Genomic DNA, 17,815 nt, shown 5'->3' with positions numbered 1-17,815 from the left:
GATGACATTCTTCTTTATATGGGCAGACCACAAATAGTAATTTCATCTTGTTTAATATTGTTACGATCCCAAAGGACTCCAAAACCCAGCAGCAATAGACATTCACAAAGACAAGTGGTTTTCAAAACAAAAGTTATTTTTAATCAACTTCAAACATGAAAATAGAATCAAACATTAACTTAACTCTATACTTAACTAACCCAAATTAACCCCCTTCTAATTCTAAGCGCACGTGTATGCAATGTGTGTGTAAATTCAAGAAAAGTTCTTTGGTTCACAGTTCAAACTCACTTCTCTTTCTTCCAAGTTCTCTGGTTGCAAGCAATCACCATACTGTGCATAGAATTTAACATGTATAAAATTCACTAGGCTTGGCGCTTGAAAGGTAAATGATTACCGCTCAGGAAGATTCTTGTGGGGTTTGCAGAGAGAGATATTTGTTGCTCCAGGATTTCCACAACTGAGGTACCACCACTAGTCACCTCAGGGTCTCACTGATGAAACTTGCCCCATCAGGGTTTTCTAGATGGTAAGCTCTTTCTTCAAGCTACCACAGAGTTCCATTCCTTTCTCTATTTCAAGAGAAACATCAGACAGATAGCACTCCCAGCCATCTACTGCTCTGGAACTTGCTTTCATCAGTTTCAAACAGTTTTCCCTGGATTTCACTTTTCATTTACTTGTCAGTGTCCCACACACTGACTGACTGAGCTGTTAACTCAACTCTTTCTCTCTTCCAAATGAAACTCCAAAGAGAGCATGTGACTCATGCTTTGCAAAACCCACACCTTCCTGAACAAAACAACAGGAGATCTTTCTTCTGCTCCCTCCCATCTGTTGTTAGATAAACAAAATCCAGGAGTGACTTTTCTATGAGCACTTTGCAGAAAAGGTACTGATAGACAGCATGACTCCAACAAGACAATGTTCAAGTCAGTTCAATTAACACCTACTTGTGAAAGGTGCTTACATTCTCCAGAGATCCTGCAATATGAATTCTTCAGGCTTCAAATAAGATCTGTTTTAAAATGTGAGAATGTGTGACTCTAAATCTAAACCCCAAATATTGTTACAATATTACCTGCATAATTAAGTCCGTGTACATAGATCCTGTATTCTTCAGCTGAGCACTTTATCCAATCACAATGATCACTTAAAAAAATAAATTTCTATCATTTCTGTCCCATCCATTTCTTTCCCCCATTTATTTACCTGTAAATTACCTTTTATTAGACTTTTATTAAGTCCCGCATCGGACTTGTCAGCCACAAACGAGCCTGCAGCTGACGTGGACTTTTTACCCCCTCCATAAATCTTCGTCCGCGAAGCCAAGCCAAAGATTAGGCACCCAGCAACACCCCATGTTTCCCCACCCCCACCAATTCTCTGACCAGTCATCTCAACCAGGGGTAATTTACAATAGACAGTTAACTAACTAACCAACAGATTTTGGTATGTGAGAGAAAACTAAACCACCTTTGGGACACACATTGATTGTGCAGACCTCAAACAGCATAGAAGATCAGAATGAATGAGGGGAACAAGAAATACGAAACAGTAGCATGATGCTGAGCTCATCTGACACCCACTTCTGTCATAGTCTAATGGTGAATTGCTGAACTGCATAATTCATGCTGCCTAAGGATAGAAATATTTATCAAATGACATTAATCATGTTCCTTTGAGCTGTTACGAGCCCAGAGGACCCCAAAACCCAGCAGCAATAGAAATTCACCAAGACAAATGGTTACTTAAACAAAAGTTACTTCTAATTATCTTTTAAAATGAAAACAGGATCAAACTTTAACTTATTACTATTAACTTAACCCCTTCTAATTTTAAGCGCACGTGTATGTAATGTGTGTGTAAGTTCAGAAAAGTTCATAGTCCAATCTCACTTCTCACTCCTCCAAGTACACTGGTTGCAGGCAATTCTTAGACTGTGCACAGAATTTAATGTTTATGAACTTTACCAGGTGTTGGTGCTTGAAAGGTAAATGGTTATCTCTCAGGAAAGTTCTTGTCGGTTTTCAGAGAGAGATTTGTTGCTTGTTGAACAGAAACTGATTCCTTTCAATCAGCCATGTCAGTGTTTTGCCAAAGGAACTTGCCCCATCAGGGTTTTCCAGATAACCTCTTTCTTTCAGGTCATCACAGAGTTCCTTTTTGTTTCCTTTATTTCAAGTGAAACATTATATAACCAGCCAGCTCTTCTTGTATGGACCACAAGGGCTTTGACCAGGCTGAACTAAGAACTCACAGCCCGTCTTCAAAATGGGATTTTTCCATAAGCTTGCCAGCTTGTCATGTTCCAGTCCCAGCTGCTGAACTGTAAAACTGCAGAACTCAATTTCCCCTCTCTCTCCCACTCAGAGAAAAACCACATGACCCTCTTAGAACAGCCAACTGCACTCAGACAGACTGCGGCTCCAGATCTAATCTTCCGAGTTCATTCATCTGTTGCTTTCAAAAGCAATAATCCATTACTCCATAGCATGTCCAATTAACACCTACTTATGAAGTCCTTATAGGCATTCTTCAAAGTTTTTGGAAAGCCTGGACTGTCTGGCTTGAGCAGAGCTCTGGCATTTTAAATGAGCTCTGTTTTGAAGTGTCCGTATCTGTGTGTGACCTAACTCTAAAACCCTGCCACAATTTATCTCCTTTAAAACATATCTATGTACAATATAAAATATAACATAATCTGTCACAGAGTGCCCTGGTCATTACCTCATCTCACTGCAATCTTTGGGTAGAAGGAACAGAAATCTGAAGACCAACACCACTAGGTTCAAAAATGGTTTCTTTCCAATAGCTCTTTCCAGGCTCTTGAATCTCCCCTTGTAACACTTAGCATAGACTGCTCAGACACCATAAAATGGACTTTCTCCACTATTGCAATGTCACTTTTATATCTTGCACTACGATAAATGTGAATATTTTCTATCTATCTTTCATATTTATTACCTTTTTAAAATTTAATTTAATATATGCTATTGTGGTTGTTTTTTCCCCTTTACAAGTTCAGTTGCAGCAAATAAGTATTTTGGTGCATAGATAAATTGTGCAATATGTGATAATAAACTCATTATAATCTATTATTTTTATTCAGAATTTGCAAACCAAAATTCAGTGGAAGCCCAAGTGTTTTCAGAAGCTATTCAATTCTTCAGGCAGGAAAAAGGCCACTATGGGTCCTGGGAACTGAATCATGGTGATGAAGTGCTGGTAAGTTAATCATGGACATTGTCTGCTGGTCAGATCTCATTAACCATATTCCTTAGAACTTCAGGTGTGGCCACAGTGAAACAATGATATGGTCAACAAATTGGCAGAAATAATGATGAGATACGAAGTAATGTCGTGTTTCATGGATCTTTTGAGAAAAATGGAGGGTTTTGCATTAGGGAAATACTTGGCAGTTGTCAGAGTTGGTCAAAGGGCCTATACTGTGTGAGCTCCTGGCCTTGGCGGTCCAAAGTGGTGATCATGTGGCAGTATGTAGGTCAAATTGTGGTATAGGGTGTGTGGGGAAATGCCTACCATCGTGCACCTTTGAAAATTGTAGGAATGGTTGCTATTCGCAACTGTGCAAGGGTTGAAATCCATTTCGACAATGCATCAGTCTGCATTTTCATGCTCCTTTTGTATTTTCAAATATGAGTGCTGCCAGTCTGGAGGTTTATGAAAGGAAAGAGCGAATGTGTATGTGAATGGTGGCAATGGGAGGAAGACAGAAATTTGATTGTGAGATCTCTTTCTTTACTGAGGATGTTATGGGATATTTGTCCTCTGGAGAGATTGTATTCCCTTCCCAGCCTGACACTGATAGGAGGGCTAAATGCAAGCAACCTGAATCTTGGTCTTGGTAGTGATGAGCTCATGGTAGGTCAGGCCTGAATCTCAGTCTTGGTTGGAGAGAAACAGATTGATAGAGCAGGTTAGTACAAGCTGATGGACAGAGAGGCTCTCGGGGATTTGGATAGTATTTTCCATCAGCACAGAAGATATTACGTTCAAGGCACAGTTGGATTGGTGAGAGAGTGGGTGTGATGGGTGGAGGAAAAAGGGAGTGAGGTTGGTGAGTCATGCAAGTTTAAAAAGTGTCCAGTGTGGATTAAACTGCATCAAATATATTACACTATTGGAGTACAGAAAAATAATAATTGGTTGATCATTGATGCACTTGGGTACTTCCAGATATTAATTGATGATAGCTATTCAATAAACTAAATTGGATACTGTATGAAAGAAGTTGAGTTCTGACCAGAGATTTAAATCTGATTGTGCACAAGAGCATCCTCTACTGTGGCTGTTATGGAGAGGCTGACTTTGGCTGAACGGGTACCTGCATTGATACATCTACACCATTATTCTCAAGAGTGAATTGCTGTGTCTCGTGAGTCAAGGGTAGAAACAATAAAAATCAATCACAAGAATCAAAATCAATCATATTGTGAAGTAATAGGGACAGTGGTGTCAAATTAACACTCATCAGCTAGCACTAGGTGCAGTACCTGCACTAATAAAATTAGTAAGTAATGCACTGTGCTCTCAGCATCACTTGTAGAGTTATTATTCGGTTTCTGAGGCCACTTCTTGCTTTGAAGACTTATGTGGTGAAATTGTTAAGCAACAGTACACCCTTCTTTATGCAGTTCTTTAGGGTCTACTAATAGTTAACCATATAACAATTAAAGTGCGGAAACAGGCCATCTCGGCCCCTCTAGTCCGTTCTTGACAAAGAATGAATAACAACCAAATGAACAAAACTGTCAACTGAACAATCAACTTATGACTTCCTCCTACAGATCCTGAGCAATCTGGTGATGGAAGAATTGTTGCCTTCCCTGCAGAGTGACCTTTGGCCAAAACTGAAGGGGAAAAAGAATGAAAAGAAAAAAGCCTGGTTTGGTGTATGTACCAAATCAAATTCTTCACAGTACCGGGATCTGCTTAAATGGACTGTGTGAACTCAATGTCAACAAATTAAATAGCAAACTTTTAGCCATGTCCTAACAGTTACAGTTTATTTTCAGCAAAAAGTGAGATGGTTTTTTAAAATTATTATTATGGCAGATGAAACTGCTGCGAACAGGTCCAAGACTTTATGTTGTGTTAGTGGGCTGAATTGGCATTTTATTTGTGCCTTTCAGCCTCTGCACTCCAAAGCACTTTTGCTACCAATTAAAATGGTCTTGGTTCTTGTGTACAAATTGCAGCAATCAATTTTTGCAAAGAAAGCTGCGCTTTTTGTGATGTTGAGTGAGGGATTGGCCACGACTACGGGAGTAATCCTGAATGGGACTTGAATTTATTGTCTCGTTACATAATGTCCCACAGGAATCACCTGATTTGCTGGGTGTTTCCAGAACTTTGTTTTTATTTCAGATTTTTGGCTTCTACAGGTAATTTTTAATTTCTAAGCATTTGAACTATTTGAAATAAGATGCCCAGCAATTTTAATGTTTTATATGAACAGCGATGTGGATTGAGTTGTAGTTACATGCAGCCTGCCAACATTCACATTTACATGTGTGACCCATGGCAATCTAGCTGTGTGAGCCACCGACATATTTTATTATATGCTCAGGAAACATTTCATTCGAACATCAATCGATCCTGTGCATTCAACCTTATATTTATTTTTATTTATTTAGATATACAGCATGGTACCAGGTCATTTCGGCCCACAAGTCCATGCCACCCAATTTACCCCCATTAACCTGCACCCCCAATACATTTTTGAAGAGTGGGAGGAAACCAGAGTCCCCGGAGAAAATCCATGCAGACACAGGGAGAATATACAAACTCCCTACAGACAGCGTGGGATTCGAACCCAGTCCAGTCCCGATTGCTGGCACTGTAAAGGCATTGCGCTAACCATGCCATGATTCCACATAATAACACATGCATCTTGGATGTTTTTGATAATATGGTGAATAAACTTTGTTGGTTTTTTTTTATAGATTGTGGAAGAGGTTTACAATTTAGTACAAACCCAACTTAGTGAAGGTTTGCAGACCCTATTTGATGAATGCAAAAAATCCAGCAAGGAAATGGAGGGGATAATTCGTTCTGATATGGATCAAATCATCTCTTCAAAGGAGTTCACGGCTGGAAAACTTAAAGGTAATCATTTCTACACAGCATTTCAGCTGTTTACTGTAGGTGATGTGCAGTCTTTCCAGCACACCCAATTTGATGAAGGAAGATGAGAACCAAATGCAAAGTGGAACAAAAACTTGACATTTCTCACTGACCATAAAGCAGAACTCAAAAAACATGAATGAAACCTTGAAAGCCAATGTCATATTTGTGATCTTCTGCATTCACAGTGCTGACTGAGGATGGATCAGCCTTTAGACAGAACCTTTCATAAATCTGATCAGTGAACACCTGCTCTTTACTCACATTAATGTACTAAGATAATTAATACTAAACACAGAAGACTGGATTGTCTCTTTCTTATCTCTTCTCAATCAATTGAATTTCCTAAATCAGATATCAGTAATAATTTGGGTATATAAGAACAGCAAAAATCTATACAGCCCTCATCTAACTTGATAGTGACCACTCCAGGAGAGCAATAGCCTTCCCCATGACCATTATTATTATTTTCTATTTCATTAACAACAGGGGAGCAGTGCTAATTTTTTAGGTGCCGGAGCCTTGGTGGCTGCCATGTTGTATTTGGCATTATATAATTGAGAGCGAATAGTAGGACAAGAAAGGAGGCTGACCAGTCGTGGAAGAAACATATTTCCATATTAGTGCTCAGTGAGGGAGAGGTGCCTGGAGTGATGAGGTGCTGGAACGGCACTCCAGAGAGCTCCGACAGCACTGTACCCCTGATTGTCAAAGGGTTGGATCACTGAGCTCAATAGCCTGGCAGACTTTGCCTCAGAGATGGCAGATTTGTCTAAACCAGCACAAGGTCTCCATGTTACTTTTCTTGCTTGACTCGAAATGCAACCAGGTTAGATAAAGGTAGGATTAGATTCTGTTTTCCACAGACTCTTGTGGAGAGGGGCAGGATCCAGAACTCTCACCTGTCTATGATGAACATTTTCAGTAAACTAAGAAATGCAGAACTGAGAATTAACAGGATTAAATCTCCGTGGAGTTCATCAGACTCTTTTGTGCATCCTGAAATGCCCTCAAGTTGATGGAAAAGACCAGCTGCACCCTTTTTGGTGAGGGTACTTTCTTGGTGCTAGAGTAACAGGATTTTTACTCACTGTTGCTTAAGGAAATCAAAATTCCTTTTATTGTCATGTAATAGTACAGAACATGTAATAACACACGAAATTGCCTACTACCTACCGTAAAGCAGACAAAAAAAAATTGCCATTAGCGTTGCCCGGCGCCCCCTACAGTAAGAGAAAGAGGAGCAAAAGAGAGTCCCTTCAGAGTCACTGAACATCCATGGATTCACCTCCAGTGCTCCTACAGCCTCTGCAACTGCACAAACAGTTCAATCCATTGGGAACCTGAGCTTCAGATCCATGCTTTCAACACGTCAGGGTGGAGTTGGGCTGGGAGAAAAGTTTGCTTTGTAGCATCCTATTGGTACAGCAGTGGTTCTTAACCTTTTCTTTCCACTGACATACCACTTTAAGTGTTCCCTATGCCATAGGTGCTCTGTGATTAATAAGCGATTGCTTAAGGTGTTATGTGGGTGGAAAGAAAAAGATTTTAAACCACTGTTTTAATCATACCTCATTGACTTGTTATGTGCATGGTTTCATAACTCCAAAGGAAATGGGCCAATGACAATTTTTCTCAAACAAAATATTTCAGCAACAATTGGGTCTAGAGCAGTGATTCTCAACCTTCCCTTCACAGTCACATCCCACCTTAAGTAATCCCAGCACCGATGGTACAGGGATTACTTAAAGTGGAATGTGAGTGGAAAGAAAAAGCTTAAGAGCCACTGGGTTACAGGTTTGGAGGATGCAATTTTTAAAATCTAGGCATTGGTTCTTGTAACTACACCCAAGGCTTGCCAGTGATAAGTGGATGTTTGTGATGGTAGATTGGGTTCTATCTCAATCAAGGAATTTGTGCTGGACAGCTGAGTTACATGTGTTTCTGTACTTGCACACATCCAGCCAAGTGAAGAGCTTTCCATCATCCTTCTTGTCGAGGTTGGAGATACTACTATCAAATCCTTTGCTCTTATTTGAATGTACAGTACTTCCTTATCGGGTTTTTGTGTTACTGCTGTTTAATGGCCTGAGGATCCTAAAACTGATTCACCAGTTCTCCTGACAACCCTCATTGCTTCTACTCACCCCTAATCTAACTTTATTTGCATGTCTATACACTCAACCTCATTCTGGGACTGATCCCCTTGTATGTATTAGAAGGTTGTCTATACACTCAACCTCATTCTGGGACTGATCCTCGGGGTTGTATGTATTAGAATGTTATAGAATATTTATTCATGATAAAATTATAACTTTGCCTTAAAAGCTATTTCTAAATTTGGTTTTGAAATTGTCTCAGGTAAACCATTTTTTTTAATGGTACTTTTTAAAATATTTTATTTATAGACTTTCAAAGTCAAATTCAAACAATTTCCAGTAATCAATCACAAATTACAGTTATCCATTATATACAAAATTTGCTGTTGAATCCGAGCCATTTCCAACCTTCCCCCCTCCCTCACACTCAACATACAATATTCAAGACACTTACAACAAAGGTTGGGAACACATCAGGGATTTGTCACAGCCCAAAGGCCAGCACCTAGGCTGTTACATTTTTCTTGACTTTACTTGATTAAGTTGGATTGGACCCCACCCTCCCTCTGTAGAAGGATGGATGGGGGAGGGCGGCGAGATACACAGATGCACACTATAAATGTGGTCCTATAAAATTTAAATATGGTAGCCAAATTTTTAGAAAAATTTAATATTTTTTTCTTAAGTTATAAGTAATTTCCGCATTCCAGTGTGCAATGCCCAAATGAGAGTCAGATTTCCAGGTAACTGCTATGCACTTCCAGGCCACTGCCATTGTGATCATTATAAATTGGATTTGGAATTTGGACAGCTTCATCTTAAGCCTTATGTCCATCATATTTCCCAATAGGAACAGTTCTGGGTCCTGGGGGAATTCTTTACCTATGATTTTTTTTTCTAGGGCTTGTACAAAGGTTCTTGTCACAATGGCACATCTGAAACATTGGTCTGAAATTTCTGGTTTAGCCTCATTCAATTTTCGTGGTGCCAAATATAGCTGGTGGAAAAAGTTATACTGCACCAGCCTATACCACACCTTAATAATCGCGGTCATACTGTATAATGTGGATCTGTGTATCTTGCTGCCCTGCCTTCCCCATACAGGTCTGACCAGCACCACTCGTCAATCATTGTTCATAAGTACCTTTGCCTTGATTTGTGAAGGCCCAGTTTAGGGCCTTCTGTTTGGAGTAAGAAATACATCACTGAGATGAACTTCCCTGTGTTCCCCTTTCAAATCAGGGTCTCTGTGTCACTGCACAGAGTAAGGTAATGGATGGACCTAATTTGTCTCTTAAAGATCTTATCTGAAGGTAGCAGAGGAACATCTTATTTGACAAATCATATTTATTTTGAAGTTGCTCAAATGACATTAGTTGCCCCCGCTCTTAACAGTCCTCAATACACGTGATCACCTTTCGGCACCAGATGTCCAGGATCTTGTTGTCCACTGTCAATGCGACTAATCTATTCGAAGTCAGGGGCATTTTTGGGGACAGCCCCACTGTAGACCCTATGTATTGATTAATTTTGTTCTATATAGAAATTATGTGTTTTAATATGGTGCTGTCTTTTTTACCAGATAATAATTTAGTGTCCCACTTGTAAATAAAGTTTCCTGCTGCCTTTTCACCCAGCATGTGCAGACTAATTTGTGTCCAGGATGGTGCACGTCCCCCCTCAAATAGTGAGGCAATATACCTCGACTGGGCTGTCCAATAATATTTCTTAAAGTCTGGTAACCTTAAACTCCATGTTAGTTTTTCCACAGAGACTCTAGCTATCTTATCATTCCACAAAAAGACCGTCTAACATGTAAGTTCTGAAAGAATCCTGGAGCAGCACCACAGGCAAATTCTGGAAGAGGTACTGAAGTCTCAGCAACACATTCATTATAATACAGTTGACCCTGCCCACCAGTGTGATAGGCAGGGCTTTCCACCTATTTAAGTTCTCTTCGTTCTCCTGATCAAGGGGGTATAGTTTAACTTATATAAATTAATTAGGTTATTGTCCACCCTAACTCCTAAATATTTGATCCTGTTTTGTGGCCACTTCAAATGACTATTCTCTTGATATTGATGATAATCCCCCTTAGTAAGTGGCATGACTTCACTCTTATCCCAATTGATCATACCCAGAGACCTCTCCATAGTCTTCCAAAGTTGAATGCACATTATGGTACTTTGGCCATAATGACACAGAGATACTTCACATTTGCTTGCCTAGTTTTAAATTCAAAAATAGTGAAAAGTTGTAATTGTTAAAATAATGGTTTTTGGATGTTTATTGCAATGTTCCAGTACATTCTTCCTTTCATGAGTCAACCATAAGCCTGCAGTCACAGTCACCTGACTCAAGGAAGTATAGAGCAGAGACAAGATCTTTGTGTAAAGATGGAAATGATCAGAGAATGAGAACTCATCTTTATTTCCCAGAGAAGAAATAAGAGCTATTGGTAAAGATCAGGGAAATGAGATTTGCTGATACAGAACTTGTTGGAGTTAAAACAGCAAATTTATTTCAATGTTAGTATACTGCTATTGGAAATATCTTCTCATATTAAAATAATCTATTAACCGCATCCTTTCTGTGAACAGAAAACACTGTAGCACAGTACAGGCTATTTGTCCATCGATGTTGTACCGAACCATATACTCCTGCCTTAAAAAAAAGTGCTAAACCCTCCCTACTTTGTAACCCTCCACTTTTCCTCCATCCATGTGCCTGTCTAAGAGTCTCTTAAATACCTCTAATGTTTCAGCTTCCACCACCATCCCCAGCAAGGCATTTCAGGCACCAACAACACTCTGCATAAAAAAACGTACCCCTGATGTCTCCCTTAAACTTCCCTTCCTTCACTTTGTACATATGTCTTCTGGTGTTTGCTATTCCTGCCCTGAGACACAGGTGCTGGCTGTCCACCCTATCTGTAGCCGCTTTCAGGTGGAATCGCCTGGAGAATGCAGCTCCGGAGCAGGCTGCAAGTGTCTGCGAAGAGAGTTCAGGTGGCAGTACTGAAGATGGTGTTCTGCCATCTGAAAGGTGTGAAGCGGGGAGAGGGACCACAGAGCAAACGCTGGCTCCTGAGTCCAGGCAGGGGCATCAGTCTGACAGCTCGCCTCCCCGTTGCCTGACAGCCCCTGGCGTGGGACTGCAGGGCTGGGGCGCCCAGTGGGGGAGTATGGGGCTGGGGCAGCTGGGGGGGGGGGGGGGTGGAAGTACAGGGCTGGGGTGGCCGGCGGGGGAGTACGGGGCTGGGGCAGCCGTCCCCGAGTATCCTGACTTATTGAAAGCTCTCACTTTTTAAATTTAGCAGGATTTTGTGTGCATGCGTAAGCCCCATAGTCCCCCGCCGGCCGCCCCAGCCCTATAGTCCCACGCTGGGGGACTGTCAGGCAGCAGGGAAGGTAGGTGTCCGCAGCGGGGAGGGTATGTGCCGGCAGCGGGGCTGTCGGCGGGTCTCCAGCTGACTGTCAACAGCCCACCCCCTGCTAGGCACCTGAAAGCTGCTAGCAGCTTTGTCTGAGCTGCTTTCAGGTGCAATGGGGGATTCTTGGAGCAGGATATTATACCTATAGGAGAAGGGTTAGTTAGGTAAACCTCCTGGCCAAGATCTCCACTTTCAAGTGGCCACCCGACAGCTGCATAGGAGTACAATAGGCTGCTTTACAGTCGGGTGTTGAGGGCACCTGAAAGTGGCTATATGCCTATCATTATCTTGTAGACCTCCATTAAGTCTCCTCTCATCCTTCTACTCTCCAAAGAGAAAAGTCCCAGTTCTGCTAACCTTGCCTCTTAAGACTTGTTTCCCAATCCAGGCAACATCCTGGTGAATCTCCTCAGCACCCTCTTCATAGCTTCCACATCCTTCCTATAATGAGGTGACCAAGCTGAACACAATACTCTAAGTAAAAAACACAAAATGCTGGAGTAGCTCAGCAGGTCAAACTGTGTCCTTTATGTAGCAAAGATAAAAATACTTAACTGACATTACAGGTTGAATTCTATAGGGGGGAGTGGGGGTTTAAATCACTATGTATTAATTATTAGTATTTTGAACAATTATGTGAAAATTTAAATAAAATTTTCCAAAAAAATGGTATAAGAATCTGTTGGCAGGTGTTCAAACAAAAAGGTAGGAAGAGGGGTGGTGGCAAAAGCAGGAGATGATAACTATCTTGACTACACTTCCTCACACCCTGTCCCCTGCAAGGATTCCATTCCTTTCTCTCAATTCCCCCATTCCCAAGATGAGGTCTTCCAGTCTAGATCTTCCGAAATGCCTGCCTTCTTCCACAAATGTGGCTTCCTCTCCATCACCATCGACTCAACCTTCACCTGCATCTCCTTCATTTCCCCCACATCTGCCCTGGTCCCCTCTGCCTCCAGGCACAAACATCGAATCCTCCTCATCCTCACCTACCAGCCTCCACATCCAAAGCATTATCTGCTGAAATTTCCTGCACTTCCTACAGGATCCCACCACCAGACACATTTTTCCTTCTCCTCCCCTCTCGACCTTCTGCAGGGACCACTCCCTCCATCATTTCCTTGTGCACTCATTCCTCCCCACCTCTCGCGGTCCCCCCCCCCCAACACCTTCCAACGTGGCCGCATGAGGTGCTAAACTTGGGCCCACACCTTCTCCCTCACCACAGTCCAGGGCCCCAAACAGGCCTTTCAAGTGAAGCAACACTTCACTTGTATATCCACAGGACTTTGCGGCTTTCTCTACATCGGAGAGACTGTTTGCAGATTGGGAGATTGCTTCACTGAGCACCTCCTCTCCATCTGCAACAACAATGACCTCCCAGTTCAATTCTGGGTCACATTCTCAGACTCACATGGCCTTGTGTACTATTGCACCCTGACCACCACAGATTGGAGGAACAGCTTATTTTCTATCTGCACCTCTCCAGCCAAATGGCCTTAAGATTGACTTCTCTGCTAAAATTGCTCACCTTTTCTTTCCCCTCCCCCTTTCCCTTTCCTATCTTTCCATTTATCCCCTCCCTTTCCCCTTATCCACCCAGCCATTCCTCCTCCCCCGATCGCTAGTGTCCCCTCTCTCCTTTCTCCTCCTATCATGTCCTGTCTTTGCCACACCCCTCTCCCACTACCTTTTTGTTTGGACTCCTTTCGGCATTCTCTTGTACCTTGATGAAGGGCTCAAGCCCAAAATGTCGCTTATGTATTTTTACATTTACAACATGAAGGACATGGTTTGACCTGCTGAGCTTCTCCAGCATTTTGTATTTTTACTTCAACCACAGTCTGCAGATTTTCATGATTTACTTCCTTACAATACTCTGAGGTCTTGCCAGAGATTTGTAGAGTTGCAACATGACCTCTCTACTCCTGAACTCAATACCCCTATTAATGAAGCCCAGCGTCCCATAGGCCTTCTTAACTATTCTATCAATTTGTGTGGTGAACTTGAGGGATTTGTGCGGTGACCCACTGTTCATCCACACTCTTAAGTAACCGACCATTAACCCTGTTCTCAGACCTGGTTTGTTCATCCGAAATGCATCACCTCACATTTATCTGGATTGAAATCCATCTGCCACTTTTCTGCCCAACTCTGCATCCTGTCTATATCCGCTTTTAACCTTCGACAACCTTCAGCTCCATCCACAACTCCTCCAACCTTCATGTCATCCGCAAACTTACTGACCCACCCTTCCGCCTCTTCATCCAGGTCATTTATAAAAATCACAAACAGCAGGGGTCCCAGAACAGATCCCTGTGGCACTCCACTAGTCACCGACTTCCAGGCAGAATACTTTCCTTCCACTACTACTCTCTGCTTTTTTCCTACAAGCCAATTTTTTTATCCACACAGCCAAGGTTCCACTGATCCCATGCCTCATGGCTTTCTGGATGAGTCTCCTTGTCAAATGCCTTGCTAAAATCCATGTAGACCACATCTACAGCCCTACCCTTATCAATTTCTTTTGTTCCCTCCTCAAAAAACTCATTTAGGCTCATGAAGTGTGACCTTCACTTCACAAAGCATTCTCTTGGAATATTCTTGGAGAAACAGGTTATTTTACAGGCAAACACCTGGTGAAGAAATGCTTTGTTTTACCTGACAAAGAATTGCTGGATGAATTCAGCAGGCCAGACAGCATCCATGGGTAGAAATAGTGAATGTTTTGGGTTAAAACCCTTTATCAAGATATTACATATATAAAGGGGGAAAGAAGCTGGGAAGATGATAGAACAGAAGGTGCGAGAAATGGAGACCTCTAATCTTAATAAAGTTCCTCCAGCAATTCTTCGACTGTTCAAGATTCCAGTATCTGCAGAATTTGTGTTTCTTCCTTGCTTTATCCATCTTCAAGATTCATGATTCAATTTATTGTCATTGTAATAAAACAGTGTCATATTGCATGAAATTTTTCTTGTCTGCTAGAAGATTTGTCATTGGCAGAAATTGATTGAAGTGCCTCTTACAGTCAGGGAAAGAGAAGCAAAGTCCCCCAGAGTCACTGAGTGTCCGTAGATTTGCCTCCAGCACTTCTGCAGCCTCCGCAGCCACAGAGTCCAGTCCAAACCATTGACAGCCCAAGCTCGAGATCCAAACTTCTGACATGGTCAGGAACCCCCTCAGTGCCTTCGGCACCCCCTCGCATCCTAGTTCTGATGCAAGGCAGTCTCCAGCAGTCCGCAGACTGTGCAGCCCCCAGCTTCTGAGGGTTCCTTGCCTCTAGTTGCCAGCAGCCCGCCGCATGCGTGGGTCTTTCAGCCGCAGAACCCCCTCACTGGTCCGTCACCGTGGTCACAATCCCGTGAGTTGTCTCCTCTGCTTCTCTTTATTCTACACTCCATCCACCTGTCCTCATCCTCTGGTTTGCTCTCAGATTATCAATCAAGTAACAATATATTACTTGGGAAAGGGGTTCAAATGCCAGAGAAAAAAAAGTCACAGAAGGACAAAGTAACAGGTGCATAATTATTGAATCGGGGGAATCTTTGTTTCAGCAACAGTAACTGAGAAGGCTGAGCAGTGCTGCCTTGAAGACATTCAACCCTACCTGGCTTCGATACTGGAGGAGCTGATGGGCCTCGTCAGTTCAGGATTCAGCGAAGTCCGTGCCCTCTTTGAAAATGAGGTCAATGAACTGAGCACAAAATATCAGAATGGCAGCGACGCTGATAAACTGAAGGAGGTAAATGTTCTCGCATGATTCTGCTCTGATTCCTCCACACCTCGGCTTCTGATAAAGTTACTTGCATTGCAGGCTGCATTACCACTACTCCATGCTCTCATTTCACTTCCCTCCCCACCCACTTCCAATCAGACTTGTTTTGAATTGGTTCAACATTGTTGCCTGTTTCACTACCTGACAACAGCTGTATGTAACAGAAAGGTGCTGAACAGTGGCTGGCAGGTTCAGCCTTATAAAGCAGGCTCACTATCTTACAATCCAACTACATGAGAAAGGGAGGGGTGAGAATGTTGAGAATAATAGGCCAGTTAGCCTGACCTCCACACGAGGAAAATTGCAGGAATCTATTACATGTATTTTGCAAGGAAACTTAAAACATAATAAAGGATTAGTAAGATTTGGAAGTAAAATACAAATGTCTGCAGATGGTGTGGTTGAAGTAAAACACAATGCTGGAGAAACTTACCAGGTCAAACAGTGTCTTTTAAAAATATATAACCACGTTTCAGGCTTGAGCCAGCATTGTGCTTTACTTAGGAAGATTTGGATTTGTAGAAGGTTTACAGCAAGGGACCACACAAGAGGTTATTCAAGAAGGTCAGGGTGGGCAGCATTGGAGACAATACGCTTGTTTGGACTGTGAACTGGCCAGAAAGAGAAAGGAATAAGGAGGTGGCTCTTACGTTGAGTCCTGAGTAACAGGGGGCTGCCCCTATCCTTTGCATAGTTTAAAAGAATAAGAAGTAATTTTCTTGAAACATATGAAGCATAATCTTTAAGAGATTTTGACAAAGTACTTGCAGGGATGGTAATTCTCTTGACTAGGGTTTCCAGACCCATCTGAAAATAAGAGGTCAACTATTTAGGACTGAGGAGAGATGAAATTTCTTCATCCAAAGAGTAGTGGACCTTTGGAATTCTCCACCCAAGAGTGCTGGACATAAGAAAATGAAAAGATATGGAGTTATCAGAGGGGATGAGATAGAAAATCAGCCAAGTTCATGATTAATATTGCTATTAGTGTTAGTGGTAAGTCTTTCCAATGCTCTAAGTCGTCCTGTAATTTTTTCATTAGTAGATAATAATTGAGTTTATATAGATGGCCGATCATGATTAATATTGGATCTGACTGAATGACATAGGTGTGAGGGCCTGAATGGTCATCTCCTGCTTCTCTGTCACATTCTTGTATGTGGAGTTGATCAACAAAAGCCTAAATCTCATTAAGGTACTTCCTGCTAAGTTCTCAGCTTATGACATTGTTTCTTTTTCTTTTCTTCAGCACTTAGGCCAGCTAATGAACCTTCCTTTTAGTGCTGTGAAGATGCAGTTTTGCTATAATAAAGTCAGCCCTCTTCAAGACCAGCTGCAGGAGTTAAAGAACCGTTTCAAGTTCACTAATACAGAATGGCTTGTTCAAACAACTCAAAACTTCATGCAAGAGGTTTGTCATGGTGGTTTACTTGAAAACTATCAGATTTTCCAAAGGGCTTCTGTCATACTCCAGTTGTATGAACAATATTAAGAATAATTCTATTGGTGCAGTATGTACTGAATGGCACAACACTTACCCTCAAGAGTACAAGGGGATCTTAAAATTGATATTGACATGTTACGTTAACACCTGAGTACTGGGGGGCTGTTAATGTGTTTGCATCCTATAGAATGTGCCACATCTGCCAATTGTCCATGATAATCTTGGGTGATTTTTGCTAAAAGACCTAAAAATAGAAAGTCAGTTGCAGCATCCCTATTGCTGCCATGTCATGCCAATGAACACACTATCAATGAAAAATATATTTTTGGGACACCTTTGTAATCAAAGCGAGTGAATGACTAAAACAAAGTAAATTTAAAAGAAGAACCTCTACTGACATGCTGCAACGTAGATTAAATAGTACAGATGAAACAAAGGCAATTTGTAGTGAAGAGAGGATTTTTAAAGAAGTCATAGATTGTGAATTTACTTTGCAGGGCTTCGGCAGCAGGGAAAGAATGGAGCAATGTCTCTAGAACAAAACAATTTGAATTGCAGATTTGTGCATTGGCTTGAGTTTCTGACCTTGTAAATTAGGTGGAGATACGAGAAACTGATGTGTGTCTGAGCAACCAAGGGTCAACAAACAATAAGCCAACCTTGCTTTGATATGGTTATGTCGATGAAGACCAGAAAGCTTAGCTTGGTAGAACTGAGTGTGGAAACTATTTATCCTTGTTCAGCTAGGGTCAGCAGTTTCTAAGGTTCTTTATAATTGTCTGTATTATGTGTGGTGTCTTAGATTTAAACTTTATATGAATTTTACTCTTTTATAGATTTCACATGTGTATGGTAACTGTACTGAGTGGTTTAACTTTGTTCCCTTTTCATTCTCACTTAATGTCAATTTT

At 41.6% G+C, this 17,815-nt stretch overlaps 1 protein-coding gene and 1 long non-coding RNA gene across 2 annotated transcripts in view; one reads left to right on the top strand and one right to left on the bottom strand.

Moving 5' to 3' along the window:
- LOC138763655 (uncharacterized) overlaps positions 1 to 17,815 on the bottom strand; it is a 70,560-nt gene that overhangs the window by 8,023 nt on the left and 44,722 nt on the right. The window lies entirely within an intron of this gene.
- LOC138763648 (protein Niban 1-like) overlaps positions 1 to 17,815 on the top strand; it is a 145,050-nt gene that overhangs the window by 103,771 nt on the left and 23,464 nt on the right. Inside the window, exons 6-10 of the mRNA XM_069938166.1 lie at positions 3,113 to 3,228; positions 4,812 to 4,916; positions 5,970 to 6,132; positions 15,240 to 15,427; positions 16,710 to 16,871. Of these exons, the coding sequence (XP_069794267.1) occupies positions 3,113 to 3,228; positions 4,812 to 4,916; positions 5,970 to 6,132; positions 15,240 to 15,427; positions 16,710 to 16,871 (734 nt within the window). The remainder of the gene's footprint in view (positions 1 to 3,112; positions 3,229 to 4,811; positions 4,917 to 5,969; positions 6,133 to 15,239; positions 15,428 to 16,709; positions 16,872 to 17,815) is intronic.

The sequence above is a fragment of the Narcine bancroftii genome, chromosome 5 (genome assembly GCF_036971445.1).
Source record: "Narcine bancroftii isolate sNarBan1 chromosome 5, sNarBan1.hap1, whole genome shotgun sequence".
NCBI lineage: Eukaryota > Metazoa > Chordata > Chondrichthyes > Torpediniformes > Narcinidae > Narcine > Narcine bancroftii.
Note: the sequence above shows the minus strand (reverse complement) of the source record. Positions and strands in the feature narration are given on the sequence as shown.